The 24,776-nt window shown below is 33.5% G+C and overlaps 1 protein-coding gene across 3 annotated transcripts in view; it reads left to right on the top strand.

The window, feature by feature from the left end:
- CSMD3 (CUB and Sushi multiple domains 3) overlaps positions 1–24,776 on the top strand; it is a 1,005,695-nt gene that overhangs the window by 368,667 nt on the left and 612,252 nt on the right. For all 3 annotated transcript variants that reach the window (XM_031691263.2, XM_072949624.1, XM_072949623.1), the window contains exon 6: positions 17,254–17,366. In XM_031691263.2, coding sequence (XP_031547123.1) covers positions 17,254–17,366 — 113 coding nt within the window. The remainder of the gene's footprint in view (positions 1–17,253; positions 17,367–24,776) is intronic.

Here is a 24,776-nt window from a genome sequence, read left to right as displayed (position 1 = left end):
GAAGGTGAAGTCAGAAACAAATCTTTCCATTTGCCAGGTGCTAGATTTATGTCTCAAAACACAAATCTAATAGGCTTTGTTTCATGCAGTGATAAGAAGGTAAATTTTGTATTACACAAAATAAAAGCATCCATATTGCTTTGAGTTACCTAGATCGATGGACCTTTGTATGTATTTTTACTGTTGATATCTAAATTGTTTAGATTTTTAACCATTATGAATGTCTTTGGGGTGTCATGGGTAGACTCTGTGCTATGTATTGTAAAACATTAACGTTGCTCTATGTAATTTCTTAAATAAATTTACTAATTTCTGGATGGTTATAGCACTATTCAACTTTTGCTATGCTAGCTAGCTATAATGTAATTTGTTAATTATTAGTGAAGAATACTTATACATCATTTATTGAATTCTTTATATTTCCAACATTATTTTTTGAACTTTATTTGAATGTATAGAATTTTTTAGTAGATGGCATTGAATTTTTAAATTAAAAACCAGCTATAGACTAAAAGTATAATTATGACTCATTCATCATTTTCAAGTAAGTGAAGCCATAAGACTACATCAGGTTACAGGTATCATTAGAGAAGCTGCTTCTTTAGATTTATGAAATCATTGTAATTTAAGTAGAAACAGTACCTATAGGAACATTTGACTATAGAATTATAATATAAATATTTCCATGTTATTTTAATCAATTAAGTATCTTTAAGCGTATCATTTTAGTTGTGTATGTTTTTAACACAAGGTTTGAAATAGAACAGGTGAATTGATATATTCCAGATTATATATCGATGTTAGATAAGCCAAATTTAAGTCAAGGGCTTTATTTCCAACCTTTCTAACATGAATTAGAGGTTAATTTTTTTTTCCCTTGGTTTAACCAAGAAAAAAAAATACTCACAGACTAATGAAAATTTTAATATGTTACACAAAATGTTTTATAAACATATTTAAATTTTATCTGAAGTATAACTATTTCATTAAACTTTTAACTGGAAATATCTAAAACTCATGCCATGATCTAATGGAGCACAGACTATCTGATGTTCCAAAATGGCTACTATTCAGAGGAAAATAGTTTACTAATTAAAAACAACAATAAAAACAAAGAAAATTAGATCATTATAGTCGTTTTCCTGATAAAAAGTAATGGAATTTATTTAAAAGAAGGTTGTCTACCCAATAATGTGAATTTTCAATGGAACTTTAATATTTTAATTAAAAACATTTCCATATCAATGAAAGTGTTCATTTTACCAAGAATAATGAATTCAATTTAAAGAAATCCTTATAAAATTTTTAAAATATTCTGCTGAAAAGGTGAAAATGGCTGATATTTTTATTTTTTTTAACTTAAGTATAGCCAGTTACAATGTCAGTTATAGTGTGTCAATTTATAGTGTACAGAGTAATGTTTCAATCATATATGTAACATATATCTGTTCATTTTCATATTCTTTTTCATTATAAGTCACTATAAGATATTGAATATATTTCCCTGTGCTATACAGAAAAAAATGTTTTTATCTATTTTTGTATATAGTAGTTAATATTTGCAAGTCTCAAACTCCCAATTTATCCATTCCCACCCCCTTTTTCCCCAGTAACTGTAAGATTGTTTACTGTATCTGTGAGTCTGTTTCTGTTTTGTAGATGGGTTCAATAGTGTCTTCTTTTTTCTCTTTTTAGATTCCATATATGAGTGATATCATATGGTATTTTTCTTTCTCTTTCTGGCTTACTTCACTTAGAATGAGGATCTGCAGTTCCATCCATGTTGCTGCAAATGGCGTTAATTTATTCTTTTTTATGGCTGAATAGTGTTCCATTGTATAAATATACCACAACTTCTTTATCCAATCATCTGTTGATGGACATTGAGGTTGTTTCCATTTCTTGGCTATTGTATATAGAGCTGCTATGAACATTGGAGTACATTTATCTTTTCAAATTATAATGCCCTCTGGATATATGCTCAAGAGTGGGATTGCTGGATCATATGGTAAGTCTATTTTTACTTTTCCGAGGAATCTCCACACTGTTTTCCATAATGGCTGCACCAAACTGCATTCCCTCCACTGATATAGGAGGGTTCCCTTTTCTCCACACGCTTTCCACATTGATCATTTGTGGACTTTTTAATAATGGTCATTCTGACTGGTGTTAGGTGATATCTCATTGTAGTTTTGACTTGCATTTCTCTGATAATTAGTGATATTGAGCATTTTTTCACATGCCTATTGGTCATTTGTCTGTCTTCACTGGAGAATTGCTTCTTTATGTCTTCTGCCCATTTTTGGTTTGGATTGTTTGTTTTTTTTTGGTATTAAGTTGTATGAACTGTTCACATATTCTGGAAATTAAGCCCTTGTCAGTCATGTCATTTGCAAATATTTTCTCTCATTTTGTAGGTTGTTGTTTTGTTTTGCTTATGGTTTCCTTTGCTGTGCAAAAGCTTATAAGTTGAATTAGGCCCCATTTGTTTATTTTTGCATTTATTTCTGTTGCTTGCATAGACTGCCCTAAGAGGACACTGCTAAAATTATGTTAGAGAATGGTTTGCCTATGTTTTCTTCTAAGAGGTTTATAGTGTCTTGTCTTATATTTAAGTCTTTAAGCCATTTTGAGTTTATTTTTGTATATAATATGAGGGAGTGTTCAAACTTCATTGATTTGCATGTGACTGTCCAGTTTTCCCAACACCAATTGCTGAAGAGACTGTCTTTTCTCCACTGCATATTCTTACTACCTTTCTTGAAGATTCACTGGCTGTTAAGTCTGTGGTTATATTTCTGGGCTCTCTATTCCGTTCCATTGATCCATATCTGTTTTTGTGCCAATACTGTGCTGTTTTGATTACTATAGCTCTGTAGCATTGTCTAAAGTCTGGGTGGGGGTTATTCCTGCAGCTTCATTCTTTTTCTTCAGTATTGCTTTGGCAATTCTGGGTCTTCTGTGATTCCACGTAAGTTTCAGGATTATTTGTTCTAGTTCTGTGAAAAATGTTCTGGGTAATTTGATAGTGTTCAAATTAAATCTGTAGATTGCTTTGGGTGGGATGGCCATTTTAATGATACTGATTTTTCCAATCCAAGAGCATAGGATATCTTTCCATATCTTTAAATAATCTTTAATTTTCTTATAATGCAAATATTAGTGCACTTCATGTTGTCTCAGAGTTCTCTTAAACCATCCTCATTTCTTTTCATTCTTCTTTCTTTTTTCTCTTCTCCAGTAGTGATTTCCACTAACCTGTCTTCTAGCTTACTGATCAGTCCTTCTGCCTCGTTTAGTCTATTCTTGGTTTCTTCTAGTCTTATTCATTTTAGTAATTATATTCTTCAACTTTTTTGGGACACTCTTTGTATTTTCTAAATCTTTGCTAAAAACTTCCCTCTGTGTATCTATACTCTTCTTGAGTTCTCTGAACGTCTTTGCCATCATTACTCTATACTCTTTCTTGGATAGATTGCCTATCTCCTCATCACTTATTTCTTCTGGGATTTTATCTTATGCTTTGGCCTGGAAGATATTCCTTTTCTATCTCATATTGTCTAACTTTATATTTGTATTTTTAGGTAGTTTAGTTATGTTTATTGACCTTGGAGAAGTAGCCCTCTGTGGGAGATGTCCTGTGTGTCCTAGCAGTACACTTCTCTTTTGTCATCCAAGGACCAGGGTCTAGCTTGTCCCAGGATAGAGTTTGGCCTGTGTTTGCAGATCTCTTCCATAAGCTTTGGGATTGTTCTTTTCTTATGTCTGATATCTTACTCCTGGTGGGTCAGGCTGGACTAGAGGCTTTTGCATGTTTCCTTGCAGGAGGAGTTGATGGCTATTCACTGCTGGGTGGAGCTTGATCCTTGTCCTCTGGTGGGTAGGGCCATACCTAGTGGCATGACTAGAAGTGGCTATGGAATCAGGAAGTCTTATGATGGTTGAGGCTTCCCACCCAGTATGTTGTTTGGCTTCACAGCACTTAAGCCTATTATAGGCTGTTGTTGGGTGAGGCTAGGTCTTGGTACTAATGATCCAAGCAAGGGAAAGCTCATGTAGATGAACACTTCCTGGAAGGTCTGCCATCTTTTATGCCCTCAGGATGAGCCACAGTCACCCCCTACCTCCCCAGGATACCTTCCAAAACCTGCAGGCAGGTCTGGCCCAGGTTCCTATGAAGTTACTGCCTCTGCCCTTGGACCTGGTGCACATGAAATTCTGTCAAAGAGAGTGAAGTCTCTGTTTCCCCAGTCCTTTGGGGCTCCTGGAGTTAAGCCCCACTGGCCTTCAAAACCAGGAGACTTCTAGAGACTCCTCCTCTAAATGCCGGAACCCCAGGCTAGGGAGCCTGATATGGAGCTTAGAACTCTCGCTCCTATGGAAGAGCCTTTGTGAATTGATTATTCTTCAGTTTCTGGCTTGCTCACCTGGGAGATATGGGGCCCACATATATCACAAGCATGCTGCTTCTACTGTCCTGCTGAGGTTCCCTCTTTATGTTTCCAGTTGAAGAGGATCTTTTTTACTAGATTAGTCTTTTTTTTAGCCCAGTCATTTTTTTTTTTTTTTGGTTGGTTGTTTCGATGTCAGTTGTGGTTTTGTTGTAGTCATGAGGAGAGACTAGCTCATGGTCCTACTACTCTGCCATCTTGACCGGAACTCCTCTTATCACCCCTTTTTTGAAGTCATGATCTAGTAGACTGCTGAAGTCCATTTAACTGATCATTCTTTCAGGGGACTTCTTTTAATTGGGAGTGGTTCCTCCACTTGTTCATTTTACTTATATTTCTCTGACTCTATGGGTTTAAGAGTATAGTTATCTATCGTGGCCTTGAAGGGCTGTTTTGTTTTTATTTTTAAGTCGGAGCATTCCTGTGTAGACTATGCAAGTCTAATAATTTTGTCGCAATGGCTGTTTTTAGTATGGTTGGTTTCCACGTCTTTCTTCCATGTGTGTTGGCTGTTATCCCTTTAATTTGGAGGTGTGGTTGGTGTTGTGGTGATCACAGGCTACCCTGGTTGTTGAGCAGGGCCTCCTTTTTGTTCTTTGGTTGTTGCAGCCCTGATAGGGGCTGGATCTGCTCCCCTGTTGTTGAAATAGAGGCTCTCAGACCCATTTCTTAGCTGCTGTGTGTGATAGGCATGGTTGGAGTGCTTCTGCTGGCGGAAGAGCTGCTGACTATTCCTCTAGTGGAAATGTCCACTGGGAGGTGCCCTCTGTGGTGTTTTCTTTCACTTGTTATGTTAGGCTTACAAAGTGTTCTTTGTTGACTCTACCCTTGTGTCCACCTCAGCCACAGGAATGTCAGCAATCTGTTCTGGTGTTCAGGTTCTGTGGCTGCAGAGCTACCAGTGCAGATCTGCCGACGTTAGGCACTAAGACCCACCCTAGGGAGCCTGCAGTTGTGCTCCTGAATATGCAATGTGCTACAGGGTTAGCACAGACCTCAGCCCCATGTCTGCATACCCTATGCAGGCCTGCTGTAAATGGTAAACTCACCCCTGCACCTTACCAGAACTCTACTTTCGCTCCTATGCCATATAGGGGCCATTCCACGAAGGTACCACCAGAGCAAATCTGCCCCCTCTGCCTGAGTCTGTAAACAAATCTCAGTCCAGCCTACGAAGTTGTGGGGCCTCTAGGTATGGATTCAGATTTCAGCCCTGCCTCCTCCAGGGAGCCATGTACTAGCAATTGAAATGGCTCTGACTGAGCCGTACTTCTCTTCTCTTGAGAATGCACCAACATTGATGCAGAGAAAGCACTCTGTGCTAGCAGAGAAAGTGGCTATGGCCTGACTGCTTTGTGCCCCCCATCTTCCTTGCAAACCAGCAATGTTGCTCTTTTAAGGGGGTCCCAGGCTGTTCTGTTCTTCACACGCTCTCAGCCATAGGTCACACACACTCCAGCCCCTTGAGGCTGCCTCTACTCAGTAGGTCCCAGCCCTCTCCCCAGGCTCATTACTGAGTTTCAGCAGCCAGTCCCTCCCTACCCTTGCCAGCTTGGCTCACATCTAGGGCTGAGGATCCCAGGGACCCTCTGTGCTGCTTCTCTCAGTTCTGTCTGTCAAGCAGCTGTTGTTTTCTCCTCTGAGCCTCTCAAGCTCCCTTTCTGTCTCCACTGACCTCCCTGCTAAATAGGGAACATCCCAGCATGAGGGGCCATTTTTCTTTCTTTACCGCTCCCTCCGCACGGACAGGTCCCACACCAATTTCCTCTTCCTTTTTTTCCCTCCTACCGGTTTTTGTGAGGAATCTTCTTGTATTTCAAAGTAAGAGATATTCTGCCAAAGTTCACTAGGTGCTCTGTGTGAATGAATGGGTCTGCAGATATAATTTTCTGCGTATTTGTGGGTGGAGGTGAGCTAGTCATCCTTCTACTCTGCTGTTTTGGCACCACCCTTAGTGATTCCATAATAGGAAAAACAAAATGTTTGAAGAAATGTTTTTTTTCATATATGTGTTTTATGTGTGTAAGTTTTATATATGTGTGTGATGTGTAGACAAAATGTGTATTACTGTTTAGTTCATTACTTTAGCTATCAACCAAAATGAGCAAATTTTATTTAAAAAAAGTTTGACATCCTACAAATTCAACATTGTACTACTTAATTTTGTTCATTCCTCTGCATCTAATAGTAGTTGTTCTTTTAAAGCCAATTATATATATGCAATTTAAAAATCTTTCCTTTTTAGTTGCGGACTGTTGGAGTCTTGGTTGTTGTCATATGTAAATATTTTCTTTCATTTTTCTTAATATTACTTAAAATTACTGAAAATTTTCTCATGACTATTTCTAATGAACTTCATTAGAACTTCATTAGTTCATTCATTGTGAACTTTATTGTGTCTTTTCAAATTTGTGACTTGAGTAATAGTACATGAAATTATATGGCCCAAGTTATAGTCATTTAAATATTTATGAGTTGTTATAGATCCATGTTCTGGTATCTTTTAGATTATAGAGGACCTCACCTTGTTGTCACTGAATGCCTGATGGAGATCCTTTTTTTTTTTTTTTGTCTGAAATAGAAGAGCTTAATTTTCTTTTTAAAATATAAATTGATGTTAAAGTTTCTATTCAAGTTAGCTTTAAGAAGTTTGTTTAAATTGGATTCTCTACTATTCTGAAGTTCTAAGATAGATACTGATCAAGATAGACAAGGTCTCTGTTGCGTGAATCTGATGTTGCAAAGGTAGGGTTTCTGAATTAATCAATTAATTAATAAATAAAAGAGTTTCAAAAATGGAAAAAAAAGTGAATATTAAAATAGCATAATGTGCTAGAGTAGGGGGTAGTTGCTATGGATCAATCTAGTATAATTGTATGATCATATGAGGAATAAACTCTTGATTGAATAATGTAATATGAGGTTAGCTAACCAGAGGACCTTCTGGAGAAATGGCATTCCAACCTCAGCAAATGTTAAGTGCAAAGGCCTTGTGGTGGCAAAGAATTTCTCATGTTTAAGGGAAAATAAATGTCAGTGTGGCTAGAGTGTATTGGAGGTAAAGTTGCTTCATGTGAGATGAGGGAGGAGGGTAGACAAAGACCAGAATTTTCAGGTTTTGTGAGGTATTGGTAAGAACTCCAAATTTAATTCCAAGTTAATCAGAATTTAGGCATGCAAGTAACATGTACGTTGGTAAAAAGAGTACATTGGCTACTAGATGAAGAGCAATTCAGTAGAATCAAAAAAGAGACTATTTCAGGGTCTATGTGAGACCACCGGGACCTGGCTATTATTATAAGAGAAACAATAAAAAATGAACAAGATCAGGATGGGTTTTAGAGACAGAAGAAGATTTGCAAATGGATTGGATTTCTCGGAGTAAGAATAGAGAATTCAAAGATGATTCTTAAATGATTGAGAAACTGGTGTGTGGTGGTGCCACTTGACATGATGTATCAAAGAACAGAGGAAGAACATACTTGTGGAGGAGACATCAAAAATTCAGATTTAAACATTGTGTTTAAGACACTTATTTGAAACCGAAGTAGAGATGTTGAGTAGAAAATTTTGATGTATTAGGTGGCATTAAAAAATAGGCAACACTTAGACATGGACAATAACACACTTGCTTTAGTCTTTGCTTTGGTGTACTACATGATATCCAGCTGCTGCCTTAGTTTCTGCTGTCATTGAAATTTTTGTTCTGACAATGGCATTCGACAGTTTTCTGATATCTGCACAGTGGGTTCATACTATATGGGTATTCTACACTGATGTCCTCTGTTGCTTGGGTGTTCTTAGGACAGGCAATGTGTGCTCTGGATTTAAGACTTGGTGGATTATCAGTGGTGGGCTGCATCCTCCCTGATACACCACGTAAGATACGAGCCTTGTAACATTTGGAAGTATTTTCCTCCTTAATCATTTACAAAAACTCTCCTAGTTCAACACTCTGTCATCTTTTTTCAAGATTTGGGAACCTCTCTAGGCCTTTTCTTTGCTTTCTTTCTCTTTCATCATACCCTCTTCACTTAACTATCACAATTCTTTATGCCAGCCTCACATAAGACCTCATGTATGTTGTCAGTTTTTGCTTGGTATTTGATAAGGCTCACCTTCAAACTGTAGGAGCAATTCTCTCAGTGCCCACACTCTTGAAACTACAATGCCAAACACCTTGCCTGTCCCATAGAAAAATGATACTAAACTGCTGTCGTCAGGGGGGCTATTTACCCCCTTTTGTCCTGTTATATAGATAGTTATAAATGCCACTTATATAATCAAGTTTTTCTCTGACATGATACTATATGTAGAAAACCCTAAGAGATCCACACAGAAACTACTAGAAATAATTGAAGAAACCTGAAAAAGTAACAGGTTACAAGATTAACATTCAAAAGTCAGTTCCATTTCTTAACACTAACGATGAATCAACAGAAAAAGAAAGTAAAGAAACAATCCCCTTTAAAATAGCACCCAAAGTAATAAAATACCTAGGAGTTAATCTAACCAAGGAGGTGAAAGACTTATACATGGAAAACTATAAAACACTGATGAAGGAAATTAAAGAAGACTTTAATAAATGGAAAGATATCCCATGCTCCTGGATTGGAAGAATCAATATTGTTAAAATGGTCATACTGCCCAAGGCAATCTACAGATTTAATGCAATCCCTATCAAATTACCCAGGACATATTTCACAGAACTAGAACAAATCATAAAAATTTATATATAACTACAAAAGACTTAGAATTGCCAAAGCATTACTGAAGAAAAAGAAAGAGGCTGGAGGAATAACTCTCCCAGACTTCAGACAATAGTACAGAGCTACAGTCATCAAGACAGCATGGTATTGGTACCAAAACAGACATATGGACCAATGGAACAGAAAAGAGAGCCCAGAAATTAACCCACAAGCTTTTGGTCAACTATTCTTCAACAAAGGAGGCAAGAATATACAATGGAATAAAGACAGTCTCTTCAGCAAATGGTATTGGGAAAACTGGACAGCAGAATGTAAATCAGTGAAGCTTGAACACTCTCTTACACCATACACAAAGATAAACTCAAAATGGATCAAAGACTTAAACATAAGACAAGATACAATAAACCTCCTTGAAGAAAATATAGGCAAAACATTATCTGACATACATCTCAAAAATGCTTTCCTAGGGCAGTCTATCCAAGCAATAGAAGTAAAAGCAAGAATAAACAAATGGGACCTAATGAAACTTACACGCTTCTGCACAGCAAAGGAAACCATAAGTAAAACAAAACGGCAACCTCTGGAATGGGAGAAAATTTTTGCAAATGAAACCGATAAAGGCTTCATCTCCAGAATATATAAGCAGCTCATACGACTTAATAAGAAACAACCAAACAACCCAATCCAAAAATGGGCAGAAGACCTAAACAAGCAATTCTCCAAGGAAGACATACAAATGATCAATAGGTACATGAAGAAATGCTCAATATCACTAATCATCCGAGAAATGCAAATCAGAACTATGCTGAGGTATCACCTCACACCAGTCAGAATGGCCGTCATTCAAAAGTCCACCAATGACAAATGCTGGAGAGGCTGTGGAGAAAGGGGAACCCTCCTACACTGCTGGTGGGAATGCAGTTTGGTGCAGCCACTATGGAAATCAGTACAGAGATTCCTCAGAAGACTAGGAATAGACTAACCATGTGACCCAGGAATCCTGCTCCTGGGCATATATCCAGAAGGAACCCTACTTCAAAATGACCCCTGCACACCAGTGTTCATAGCAGCACTATTTACAATAGCCAAGACATGGAAACAGCCTAACTGTCCATCAATGGATGACTGGATAAAGAAAAAGTGGTATATTTATACAATGGAATACTATTCAGCCATAAAAACTGACAACATATGCCATTTGCAGCAACATGGATGCTCCTGGAGAATGTCATTCTAAGTGAAGTAAGCCAGAAAGAGAAAGAAAAATACCATGTGAGATCGCTCATATGCAGAATCTAGGGAAAAAAACCATAAATACAAAACAGAAACAGACTCATAGACATAGAATACAAACTTGTGGTTGCCAGAGGGATGGGGGGTGGGAAGGGACAGACTGGGATTTCAAAATGTAGAGTAGATAAACAAGATTGTACCGTATAGCACAGAGAAATATATACAGAATCTTGTGGTAGCTCACAGCGAAAGAGACTGTGACAATGAATGTTGTATGTTCATGTATAACTGAAAAATTGTGCTGTACACTGGAATTTAACACAACATTGTAAAATGACTATAATTCAATAAAAAAAGTTAAAAAAAGATAACAGCATATGCCCTCATTTTAAAATGTTTTTATAGTAACCTAGGATGTAGAAAAATAATTTCAACATGTAGTTCACATCAAAATTGTATACAATTCTGACATTCAAGGGAAAAATGAAAATTGCAGTTCTAAACTTGGGAATCAACAAAGTATGAATATTTAAATCCTGGGGACTTGAGTTCTCTTGAGTTAAGAGTGCATACTCAGGAAAGAAAATGATCCAGGACTAAGTTTAAGGACACTGGGCCCAAATATTTTATAATGGGAAGAAGGAGCTAGTGAACTACATTGAAAATGACAGGGCAACGAAACAGGAGAAAATCTAGAGAGAGTAGAATCCTAGGGTGTGCTTTTCAAAAGAGAAGTGGTGAATTGTACTGATGCTGCTGAGGGGCTGAACAAAATAAGGATGAGAAGGGTATTTGACAATGCTGAAGTTCAGTTTATTGACTTGTTGCAGGAAACTGTTATACAACATGGTAAGGGTTGTGAGTAAAACATAATGTTTGGGATAATAAACAAATAAATGAAATATAATATATTCCATGTGGTTGTAGGCTTATGAAGGAAGGTAGAACAGGGAAAAGTGATAGTGCACGGAGGAGATAAAATTTTAAATACAGTGGTCAGGGTAACCCTTATTCCAAGAAGGTATGGCAGGAAAAGTGAAGAAGGGAGCCCGTGCAGATATATTGGAAAAGGTGTTCCAGGATAAAGGACGTAAAGGAATACCAAATGCAGGAGGCTTGGCCGCCTCTGGAGCCATTTAGGTAAAGTGGAATGAGTAGAAGGGGAATGGGTTGAAGAGAAAAAGTTAGACAAGGAAATGAAAACTGTGTGCAGAGAGTTCTTTCCAGAAGTGTCACTTTGAGGGGAAGCAAAGAAATGGAGCAGTTGCTAGAGAAAAACACACCATACTGACTAGAGTCTCTCATTAAGAGTATAAATAACTTGATTGAAATTAAGTACTTGTATATAATGAGAGTAAAAATGAATATCATGTCATGATATTTTTAACATTTTTTTATTGAATTATAGTCAGTTTATAATGTTGTGTCAATTTCCAGTGAAAAGCACAATCTTTCAGTTACACATGAGCATACTTATATTCATTGTCACATTCTTTTTTGCTGTGAGCTACAAGATCTTGTATATATTTCCCTGTGCGATACAGTATAATCTTGTTTATCTATTCTACATATGCCTGTGAGTATCTATAAATTTCGAACTCCCAGTCTGTCCCTTCCTACCCCTCTTCCCCTTGGCAACCACACTTCTTTAATATAAAAATAATATAATCTCTCTATAGAAAAGCTTTAGTTTTGACATATGGGAAAGACTTGAAATATGTGTATTCTTTGACAAAAGCTCAAGGTATTAATTTTGGTGATCTTAGCAAGTTTGTTTACAAAATTACCTCATTTAGAAATTAGATGTAGAATTGGCAATAGTTTATCTAGACTATGTGCTATTCTCACTGGAAACAGTAGGTGTAATTGAATGATTCTTAGAAAAAGCCTTTTAGGTTAATGTAACCAACATTACCAACAGCATACTTTTTGGTATGTCAGAAATACAGCATTCACTTAAGAAAACATCAACTTCAAAGGAATTACCACATTTTGAGTACATCATGGGAAACTGTTAGAACACTTTTTACTTTTAACGTTGAATCTTTGTTAAGTTGTTGAAATGAAATTGGAAGATGACAATTTGGGAATAATCTTAATTCACGACTCCCCTTTCTTTCTCACTTTCTCCCTCCAAATGTTACATACAACACTATTGCTAGACATGAGAGTTTCATTCTTGCAGAATTTTACTTGCTGAAAAATGAGAATGTTTAAGTCCATACCAAATTATATAGTTGAAAGAATAACTAATATAAGTCTCTATATAAAGTATTTTGCTATCAGATGTTTAGATTGGTTGACATGCCTAATACTTTTTATTAAAAGTAAGTCCATGCGTGTCTATTTAAACTGAATTGCCCCTTAGATAACCACAAGAGAATAGTGATTACTGGACAGAAGTCAAGAATATAAAAATATTCTTTCAGGTTGGAAAAGCTTAAAATAAACATAGTATAGATCTACGTTTACTCAAAAAAAAATAAAATGAATATAGTATAGATATATATATATTTTATAGTTCAAAAATGCTTTTTTAATTTTCAGCACTACTTGTTGAAGAAAACTTAATCTGACTTTGACATGTGTGATTTTTTTACATTACTGAGAGAGTTGACTAATTCCTTAATGCCATTTTCTTATTTAAGACATGGTAGTCTTTTTGTTTCTGATACATTACTTCTGAGCTCTGCTGGCAAGCTTGTAAATCAGATCACCAACTAATCAAAATTTATTTCAATAGGAAACTAAATGTGCAGTGTAGAATACAAATATGTTTTGAACAATATATCTACCCGTTAACTCTAATAGATTTAAAAGTTTACAGAATAAATGAAGGTTTCTTTTCATAACATTATTATTATTTTTCCTATTATCAATTACATATAATATATATGTTATATTACACAGTCATACAAACCAGATATATTCATTATTACTCAGATGTATGACTTCTAAAATGTATAAACTTGGCTTGCCTCACATTAGCAATCTATGCTTTAACTATCTAATCTGACTTTTTTGATACACATTGAAATTAAGGCTAATTTCCTTAATGAAACATCCTTGTTTTTATTTGCTCCAGAGATGACTAATTATATCTACAATTAAAAAACAAATCCTCTCACGAGAACATCTTTTTGGTCACAAAGAGTTTTTTGTAAGGTGATGAGATATGCTATAATGTTGGACATTGTATGAAACATTCTGTGATGTGAAATGGTGTGACTCTTTCTCTGTCATTTATCCTAATATATCATATGGATATGAATATAACATATACTCATATAATCATTGAAAACAGTGATTTGTTTCCTCAATCATAGTTTGTACGGATTATAAACAGAAAAGAAATATTCTAACCTCTACCCTTAAATTTTTGTATTCCTTTCTAAGCTCATTCTTAAAAATATGCTAACATAAAACCTTGCTTATTTTAAAACCTTTGTATAATTGAAATGTCGACATAAACAAGTGATATGTCAATGTATCATAGAGTATAGCTTGCCCTTTTGTTCTATTTCTTATCTTCATATTTATTGTTCTGCTTTTGTTTTGTGTGTATTGTGTTTACTTGTTTTTTGTTCTTAAAAAATAATCATTCCTGTATCAAGAATGCAATCAAACATTGTGTCTAGTTTTAAATATTAATTTATGATTTAGTTATTTATTTCTGCAGAAAATTATATAAATAAAAACAATTTTTGCAAAGATTAATTGTGGCAAATTACACTGTATTATTGTCAATATTCTGCATTGAATATGCAGTGAAATTTGATGTTATTATTAATTTACTACGCTCATTCAAAGTCATTAATTACTCAAAAGACATACATTGAATTCTTCTTGGATACAAATTTATGATATTTATCATTATCATAATTTTCTTTGATTTAATTATCCTCAAATTCAGCTTAGTGATTTGTGACATATAATCGTGAGTATGGCTGTTTTGAGTGTAAAATGGAGAAGATACTAAACCAATTGAAACCTCATTTCTAGACATTCTTTATCATGATACTCTTTTTTTTTTTTTGGTACATCATTTGTTATTTGCCACCTTCTGAAATTACCTTACTCATTTATTTATGCTATCTTCTTTGTTTGTAAAACCGTGGATCTTGTCTGTCTTGTTTACTATTATATTTCCAACCCTTAGCATTGGTATTTGTCATGTAGTAAGTGCTTAGTAAATAATTGTTGAGTTATCAATAATCTTTTTGTTATCAAGAAGTGATTTTTCACTGACCTTATACTAGAATATGTGCCTACCTTCAAATGACCACAGTGACTAGATATAGGAATAATAATGTTATATTTAAGAAATATCTCCCTTAGTATTTAAGAAATTAATTCTCTCAATTAATTAGTTTAATGGAGTCTTTCTAGGTGGCATATATTCTCAGTCCTTCATTTCTCAGACCTCCTGATAACATGTGAAATATGTTGCAAATATGTAGATTTATTTACTAGATTGCTCCATAAGCCATAAACAAAATAATATTGTGTAAATTGTGTTTAAATAATGAGCAATACTAGGTGATCACAATCTAGAAAGTCTGCATGACTCCCTTATAACTAATTAAGTTATTTTTCTTCTCTGGTGGCAAATGGGTCTTTGGTACACTTGATTTCTAGTTCAGCGTCTTGGCTTATCTACATTTCTGCTTCCTGAGAATAGGCATTGAAGCTGTCAGGAATATCCTTTTAGTTCCACCCCTGTTGAAGTGCCATTATTTTCTTCACCTTATGTACACTGTGCCTCTAGCTACTGCAGCTCTAACATCTTTGCTTATATCTGTCTCAATTCCTGAAGGTGAATTCAGGTTACCAACTATAGTTCTATAGTAGCTATTGCTTGCCTTTACTACACTCTATTGCTGAAATTATCTTTGATGTTCTTGAGAAAGATGGAAAGTTTATCCTTTTTATTGTCTGTTATATCTTGTTTCCTCTCACACTTTTCTTGTTGTCATTGTTGAGTTGCTTCTCATCTACTGGATCTTCAAAGGGCCATTCTCCAAACTCTGTACATTATTGCAACCATCCATGTATTATACTCTCATTACATTTAGAAATGTGTGCAGCCTGTCCAAAATAAACTTTCCCTAATGGATGTTTATGCTCATTGAATCAGGGAATTGAAGGGAACTAAACTGTAAATCAAAATCTGGCATGAAACATGCTACTGTACTGAAAATTTAATTGTACCAAATCTAACTATTTTTTCATTGATTTATTATTTGAATCAAACCAACCAACAAGCAAACAAAAGTAAACATAACCTGGATACTGTATTTTCTGAAAGTAATGAAGTAAAATTTTAAAACTTGAGTTTTAAAATTATGCAGTTATATTACATGTGTTTTGTTTACTCAATCCAGATATGAAAAGCAAAACAGCGAGCTTGACCAATAAACAGTATCACTCCTATAAAGAGAAAATAAGGCATTGATAGGGAAACACGTTAAAGAAAATTCATTCCAAAACTGGAGGAGAAATGAGAAATGTATAGGATAGAACCCAACTTTTTCATGTTAGAATCCAAGAAAATTGGGGTATATAGTAATGTGTCCAAGCCCATTCTGTATGTCCATTGGCACTGTGATAAAATAAATTTGAATTTATATTTTTATGCCATGGCAGGTGATCATCCACTAAAAGTGATGGCTAGTTCCCAGACATCCTAAGAAAGATGGGTTTTTGGAAATAAAGGAGGAGGATATAGGATAAAGTGTTCTTGCATCACTTTGTCTACACGTCACCACTGATTACATGTGCAAGGACAGATATTCCAATTTCCCCATACCCATTCCCTAAAATGAGTGAATGCCAAGCACTGAGAGAAGAGTTGTAATCACCTCCTACAACACACACACAGAAAAATAAATCAGCTCTCTAATTTGCCTTCCGATGAAGAAACATGTAAGCTTTGAGAATGGGAAAGATATGTTGTATACTGGTTATTAGGAAACCTTATTCTAAAACTCTCCTTCATTATGTAACAATCTTGCTTTTTGGAGAATATTTTACCTGAGCTTTATAACACACACCTAGTATTTAAATGATTAGGTATATAGGGGTGATGTTCCTTTGTTGAATTAAATCAGAAAAACTGCTTTGCCAGAAAGTTTCAAAAGATTATGGAGCTAGGGAGTTATTTATCTATTAATCATGACCAATATCTGGGTCATAGTTTTACATTTTTTGCTTCAAGTGTCTTACTTAAAGGAAAATCGAAGTGCTACCTTTGTGACTAGATATGTGGTGACTAAATATATATCCAGAATACGATCTATTTTTGGTCAATTGGAGCGGAACTCCAGTGCCTTACAGAAGTACATATTATAATAAAAGCTAATCATAAAAATGTATAATATTGTGAAATTACCAATAGTGCTTGTTCTATGAAATGAAATTGTGAAATTTGCCATTAAATATGAAATGTTTAATATATATTAAATTGAAAAAGTATATCAGTTGCTTTAAAGTCTTACTGTTTTGTAACAATACTGTATCAATACATACATGGGTTATGCAATGACCAGCATGGTCAGTTCAGCATCCTTTATGTTTATTATTATCTTTTCAATAAATTTAGGAGAATCAAAAATTAGATGGAGTTTACAGTTGATTTTACTAATATATGCAGCCTGATTGGAACAGCTTATGTTTGGAATTGCATTATTCTATAATTGACCTTTCTATTCATAAAATAACTATTTCACCTGTGCTTAAAAACTTCACAATTCAAAATCATGAATGTTGTATACAGGTAGACATTTTTTAGGGCCCCAATTCAGTGAAAATGTTTACTACTGAAAACTTCAAAATTGTTTTTGTTGTTTTCCATCATTCAGGTTATCTGGAATGAATATACCACCACCAATTATCAGCAACAAAAACTGGCTCAGACTGCATTTTGTTACAGACAGCAATCACCGATATCGTGGATTTAGTGCTCCATATCAAGGTATATTTAATGAATACCTCTGCCTCTTTTGATGTGTAAAATGATTGTGGTATACACTATTGCCTTTTGTGGTAAAAGCAAATCTTTAACATTAACACATGGTAATTTGAACAGGCAAAAATGGTCATTTTCTTGCTGAGGCAATATTGTGATCATAACTAAATTACAGTGTAAAAGTTAGTTGAGTTTTATAGCACACTGTCCAGAATAAAGAATATCTTGATCTCCAAAAGGTAACATGTAGCAGATGTAATATTTTACTTTAATAAAGTGCTTCAGCAGTTGGACATGCTACCTAAGCCTGTACCACAAAACAGTGCAGAAAACTGCAGTTGTAAATAGGCTCTTCATCAATTGAAATCCATTCCCATATACAGTGTGTTTGTGAATGCTAATTTAATTAACCTTGTTAGGATTATTATCTACCATTTTCATTAAAAGGCATAATGTTGAATAAGATATATTTCATATACTAAGTTGAACAAACTCTTTGTTTAGAGCATGATTGTTAAGAAGATGGAATATTAATGGAAATGTAGCTTCTACAATGTTTAGTGATACTGTGTGAGTTTAGAGCACTTTATCCTCAGACGACTTATGTAAATAATTCATTTCATTCTCAGTAGCGTATCAGCTACTTTTCAGGAAATAGTGAGCATTGCCACAGTTGTTTTTCCATTTATCTGTTTTTTTTTTTAACGCTTTCCTTTTTAGTAATCGTCAACCTTAAGCACTTTGCAAATTTAATATGATGACTTTAGGCAGCTTATAGTTAATACCTAGAATAGCATTAGAACACATATTGGTTTCAGAATACAAATTTCAACAATTAATTTATGTTTTGGAGACCAGTAACCTTTCTATAGCTGTCCTATTAATATGTTTCTCAAAATAATAGCAATAGATTAATGTGTTGATTTTTATAGTAGTAAACTGGATATTACTGTAATAAAAAAATCCCTAACATTGTAACTTAAAAGTAAAGATTTTAGACAATATCCAGTGTAGAAAAATCTGTAATTTCTATTTCTAAAGTAGTTAATACAAATGCAAACATGAATGTAAATTTACTTTTAGAGCTGTGCGTTTTATTAACCTTTCTCATGATAGAATATATTGCTCATCATAAAACACTGTATTTTAAAATTAAAAATTAAGTATTCATAGGAATATTTATTTTTCTTTATTTTATTAAGAATAACTGTTTAGGGCATAGTAACTTGAATCTTACTAAATTCAGCCAGTGTCACTTTTAAATTTGCAATAATATTTCACTGTGTCCATTTCAATTTCTTAAATTTTTGTGTACTTTAGAAATAAGAGGACTTTTTTATAGAGGAAATATAGTTGTAGAACCTTTTTATCTCTGGGTTCACACTTTTCCTTGGGGAGTTTTCCACTCACATGATTTTATGGCTCTGATTTCCCTCTGCAATAATGGAGGCAGATGGCATGGAAGAAATTCAAAGACTATCATCTTTGATCCATGTGGTAATCTATTCTACTAGATTCATGGAATCTTTCAGTCAGATGACTTCTACTCTATCTAAATAGAAATAAAGTAGCACTTATTTTAGCCTAGAGGTTAAAAAACATCATAGATCTCCTTTCTCAAATATAAACTATTTCATTTTCTTAATGTGATATGGTTTCATGAAACTGCTGTCTTTACATGGGGTTGTTTTGCATTATAAGACAGTAGTACAAAGCTGCCAGTAGATTTGTGTATTTAATTATTATTTTCAGTATTCTACTCACTGATCGTAAATTGTCTTTTATAGTACTTTCAAGATTCAGTTTGATTTTCCGTCATTGCCTATACGGATTTAGCACTAAAAAATATCATATCAGTGAATTCACTATAGTAAAATAGAAAGGAAGTGTTTTGTGGGATAGGAATTATTTCTATTTTCAGCAGGAAAAGGAGATCAAAATAGGATAATTTTTGGTGTAATCTATATCTTCAAAATATAGAGGAAATAAAGTGGCCTAAGAAAATATAAGCTATAATTTTATAATAAAATCAAGGAAAAGTTTTATTATGTAAAAACACAGCTTTGCATTGTATCCATTTAAAACTTTCCTGATTCAAGCTTGATTTTCTTAATTGCATTATCTCCAAATAATATTTTATCTGAACAACATAATTCATTTGGAGAAGCAATTCTTGAAACTATAATAAAAGAAATTTGGGTGACAAAAATGCTACTGAGCTAACTTAGATAGGTATATAATTTGTAATTCTAACATGCTGAATCCATACCCTAGCATGAAATGATAATCATGTTTTTTAGATTGTTCCGTGCTATCATTTAATTTCCATGGTATCTGAATTAAAATCAATTCAAAATAGAAAATTTTGTGGTATATACTATTCAAAAGTCACAACTAAGTCTCCATGTAGTGTAGCTTCTTAATAACTCAAATACTTACTTAGTACTAAGAAATTATTATTGATTTATCTATTATTTCAAATTTATTTAATGTTTTAATGGAGCTCTGAGTTTCCAAAGACTGATGATTCTCCTCATAGCATATGTATTTAACCTGTATTTTTTATAAAATTCTATGAAAGTTAACTGCAAACTACTAAGGATTTCTGAATACCATTAACTATTTTGTATAGCTTGTTCCATAACTGATGGAGTAGGCATATAGGCACAGCAACATGTTTTCACCAGTAGAGCTTCCTTTCAGTTGTGTTATAAACTGGCTTCTTTATCAGTTTAGATATAATAATTTAAATAGGGTTAAGTAGACATTGAGGATAGCACATTAGCAAATATAGTTCTGTTCTAACGTAAATATACTAAGAAAAATCTTGATTTAAGTAAAATGGCTTTGATACAGAAAAAGCTCTCCATCCCTAACCCAACCAATTGAAAATGTTCACTGCTATCTAAAATAAACAAAAGCAATTCCCCTCCCCGCTAAGTTTATTTATACTGGAAATCTCTTCTTTTAAAACTCTGTTATCTCTTCTATGCTTCAAAATTTTTTCCTTTATAATTTTCATTTCTCCCCAAGGAAAATCATTTCAATGTCATTTTAGTATATTAGTCTTTGTTTTCAAATAAGTTTTCTACATTCAAGTTCCATTAAACCTCTTCTAATAAGAACTTTAATAGTACTACTTCACACATAAGTAGTGTAACTTTTCTTTAATTGTGGTATTTGGAAGTTCTCTTATTTACTTGTTGAAATCTCCATACTACTGTCACTTGATCTTTATTATAAACCTAAAATCTATTATTTTCCACTTATATGAATACTTGATCAAGTTTTCTTAATTTCTAAATTGGAAAGAGATTTTCAGACGACTATCAATTGTCCAACGCAGGAAATTTTACCTGTAGATGATGTTTATTAAAAAATATTATTTTTATCCATAAGGTTCAATTATTCAAATATGAAGTATTACTACTACAATTTTTATTTTGGGTTATTCAACATATCACACTTTTTTTTAATGTGCAAAGATAGTGTAGCTATATATATTCATAAACTTGTCTTTGGAGTCTAAGTTAGGAATTGTAGCATTTAATTAATTCCAAATACCTAAATATATGAATATTCTTATGTTATAGATTCAATTTTCTAAATCCTTATAGATTTTTCTCTTATCTTCTATAATTTTGTTTATATGATTCTTCTTATGCTGGTTAAAATTTTACAGACACTTAGTTTCAATTTAACACAGGTACATCAATAGTAATAGAATGGGTTTTTAATTTACAGAGAAAAATATTTTGTGTAGGTTCTCAAAGAGATTATCATTTTAGGATTAGCTGTGCATCTTTTTGGTAAGAAAAACATTTAATGAACTAAACTTTCAAAACATATTGAAAATTCATTGTCATAAACCTCAGTTACATAGAGGCCTTTGGCATTTTAGATGCACATAATCTAAGTGAAAAATACCTTTGGAGTATTCACTCCATTTTTTACATTTGGACATATTTTGACATAAATGTGTGTTCACTGTTACTGAACAAAGATAAATAAGGTGATCAGGAATGGAGCATAATATAGTGGGAAAGAATAGGATTTGGAGGTCAGAAGATGAGCATTGAATTACAAGTTACTAATTGCTGTCTGAGTTATCTTGAACCTTGGTTTTCCAAAGAGTGAAAACAGTCACAATAGCTAGACATATTATTCTTGTGCAAATCAAAAGATATTAACATTTCTTATAGTAAAATTTAGACATGCAGTGAATAAAGATACTTTTTTACAAAAAAGATAATCAATCATATGGAATGAGTGAGAAACATACTAACCATGAGATACAAATAGTTTAAAAATTGTGATCAAACATAAAATTTAAATCCAAGAACCTCAATTAAAAAGAAAAATGCTAGGTAGTATTTCTCACTATCACAAATGAGGGTGTCCACTTTTCTCCAGGGAAAATCACTATTTTTAAGAACTCAATTTTAAAATAGGATTTTTGTATGTAAAACTGAAAAGCAGTTTCTTGTTCAAAAACAGAACTTTTAAAATCATAAATATAGTCCAAGTTTAAAAATAGAGCACATCAAAATAATCTGTTTAATTGCATTTTAAAAATTTTGTTTAGACATCAGTTTTTCATATTGTACCTCCATTGTGTTAAAAAAAAAAGTCAGAGAATCATACCTATCATGAAACCCTTCCTCTAATTTAATAACTATCAATGTGTGTCATGTTTATGGTTTCAGGGTTGTAGGTGGGAGTGTGACATGAGAAAAGAAGATCAAACTTTTTGGTTTAGACAATTTGGGTGTAGTTTACTGTCATGGAAATGTAGCACATGGACAAATAGTCTACTTTTCTGATAAAGACAGTGGACATGGCTCTCTGGCAGCACAATTCAAGAAATATTCAGTGAATATATGTATATTTATCATGTTATAGTAGGTATTATTTAAATTTTAAGGAGTACATGCTTGGGAAAATTCTTAAACTGAATTTGCATTCTTGTCTCAAAATAATCCCCCTTTCATACATAGATAGACTGCATTATTTTAATCTTATAAATAAGCTAATTATGTTCATTCAATGAGTTTTAAGAGAATAAGAAGTTGAGTTTCACTGGAGTATAGTGTTTGAAAGAATTTCTAATCTTGTACTTTGTTTTATGTATTTTTGATTTTATTAGCAATACCACCTTTTTATCTTTAAGTCTCCTTTAATATCACATAATTACCTAATCTTGAAATTCTTTTTTTCCCTTAATTTTTATTGTAGGGTTAAAAAAGACAAATCAAAACTTCTTTTACCTTTTCTGGCTTTATGAGCCTATCTGGTCCATGGGACTCATCATCTTAATTAATATAAAATCTACACAACCTGTAAAGATAACTGAAAGAAGATATTTAGTAATAAAAGTGATCTAAGTAACCATTGGTCTGTCTAAAATAGCCATTAAAAAACTCCCTCTTAGCATTTCCTTCTGTGATGTAAATGTATATATCATAGTCTTGCCAATGTAAAATTTAAGGCTTTTTAACATGTTAGGTAATAATTTTGTTAGAATTAAATTCTTCCATAGCTAACTGTATTTATATTTTCATTCTAATCCTTAAAATGTTTTTGGCAATATTCTTATATATCTCCCAGCCCAAAATTCTGTTCATAAATTGTGGGTGTGTTTAACAGTAAACTGGCTAATTGTCATTTCATTTCAAGTTTCCCTGAAATTTGAAATATGTAAAGAAATAGTCACATAAATCAGCATATCAATGACTGGATTGAAATTCTATTGTATAATTTTATTACTTCCTAAGGAATTGAATCAATCTCCATAACATTGATAGTAAGGAGACTCTGATTTATAGTCAAAATGGAAAATATCACAGATTATTACTTTAAAAAGGTCTGTAATGCTTACATTGGCTAAGTGTTCTTTCTTAAGCCAACATTTAATTTATATAGACATATATAAACACCTTATTGATATATCTTAAAAAGTGAAAGGCAAATTATATTAACCTTATATTAAAATCTCATGGAATCTAGAAATATCTTAGTAAAATGAATGTAACTCAGATTACTATCTTCAAATACAGCAACTGCTATGAATAGGAGATAATCTATCAAATATTTAGCTTTAACATAGATAATATTCCCTAAAACATGTAGTAGGTTTAAAATGTAGTACTTGACAATCGTAAAACTGAAAAAAAAATCACTTTGATGTAACATTTTAATTTTGATCACACATGGCTGCTGGTGATAGAATAAACTTAAAACTTGCCAATCTCTTCTAGGATAAAAGTTGCTTTTGTGTTAACTCAGCTTCTTTGGGGTAAATGTTCAAACTTTCAGAGCTTAGAGGTCACCTCCTTCCTTTTTAAAGCAAGCTTCTAGTTACAGGCAATGCTGTATAAGCCCTAATAGTGATGGAATGAAGCTTACTGGTTTATATATAAACCCTTGCTCTCACTCACGAATACTAGCTGATTTCAGTAGGGACACTACTCTTTAGTGTCTGAGAATCCTGTAGATGTCTGCTGGTGTCCATGGGGTAACTTGTGGTATGTAATTTTAGCATGGTCAATTGTTCACCATTCTGATTCTACTCCATGGTACCTTTTGCTGGGTCTTCCATCCATTCTTTAGCTAGAGCTCTTTAAGCCATACTTCCTACTATAAATTCTTTTTCCCTTACCACGATAACACTATGGCAGCATCCTCGCTCTCTGTTAACTTACTAATATCTATCGGCCACCCAAAACCCATCCTTCAACAAAGTGTAAAATATTACTCTTGCTGTTCTGCTGAATGTGGGTATGGATTTAAGGGGTTTACATTTTTCCATAAATCAATGCTTTAAGACTTCAGAATTAATTCCTCTAGCAAATGGAGTTTAACAAATCTATGTAGAGTTTTGTACTGTCCCTCACTAACCTCTATCCTCCATGAGAGTTTTTATATAAAGAGGCAGCTCAGACTTACTGTTCCTTTCAGATGGTGGGAGAGCTTTTCTTTTGTCGTGTCCTGAGCTTTCACTAATCATGGCTTTTTGTAAAGCTCTGTTAACTGAATCTTCCAGACTTGCTTCTTGATCTGAAAAAGACACTGTTTGAAATTTATATTCCATAATCTTACTCAATTTAGCATGACTCTTAAGACCGATATTTGGATACTTTGGGTACTTTAAAAATGTAATTTTCAGTCAAAGTTGTACCAGAACTTTCCCAAATCAGAAGAATCCAAGGTACTCACAGAATGAGGAAAATCCACAGAGTCAAGATTAATAGTAACAAGAAATACAAATATTTAAGATTTTCAAAACAGCCTACTTTTTAAGTGAGAAATTGATCTCCTCAAGGAAGTAGACATATTATCTTTCCTACATAAACCTAAAATACATTCTGTATTGATTTAATAATATTCAAACTACATTTACAGCTCTAGTTAGTTTAA

Source organism: Vicugna pacos, chromosome 25, assembly GCF_048564905.1.
Source record: "Vicugna pacos chromosome 25, VicPac4, whole genome shotgun sequence".
Taxonomy (NCBI): Eukaryota; Metazoa; Chordata; class Mammalia; order Artiodactyla; family Camelidae; genus Vicugna; species Vicugna pacos.
The sequence above is the reverse complement of the archived record's forward strand: the minus strand, read 5'-3'. Positions and strand labels throughout refer to the sequence as shown.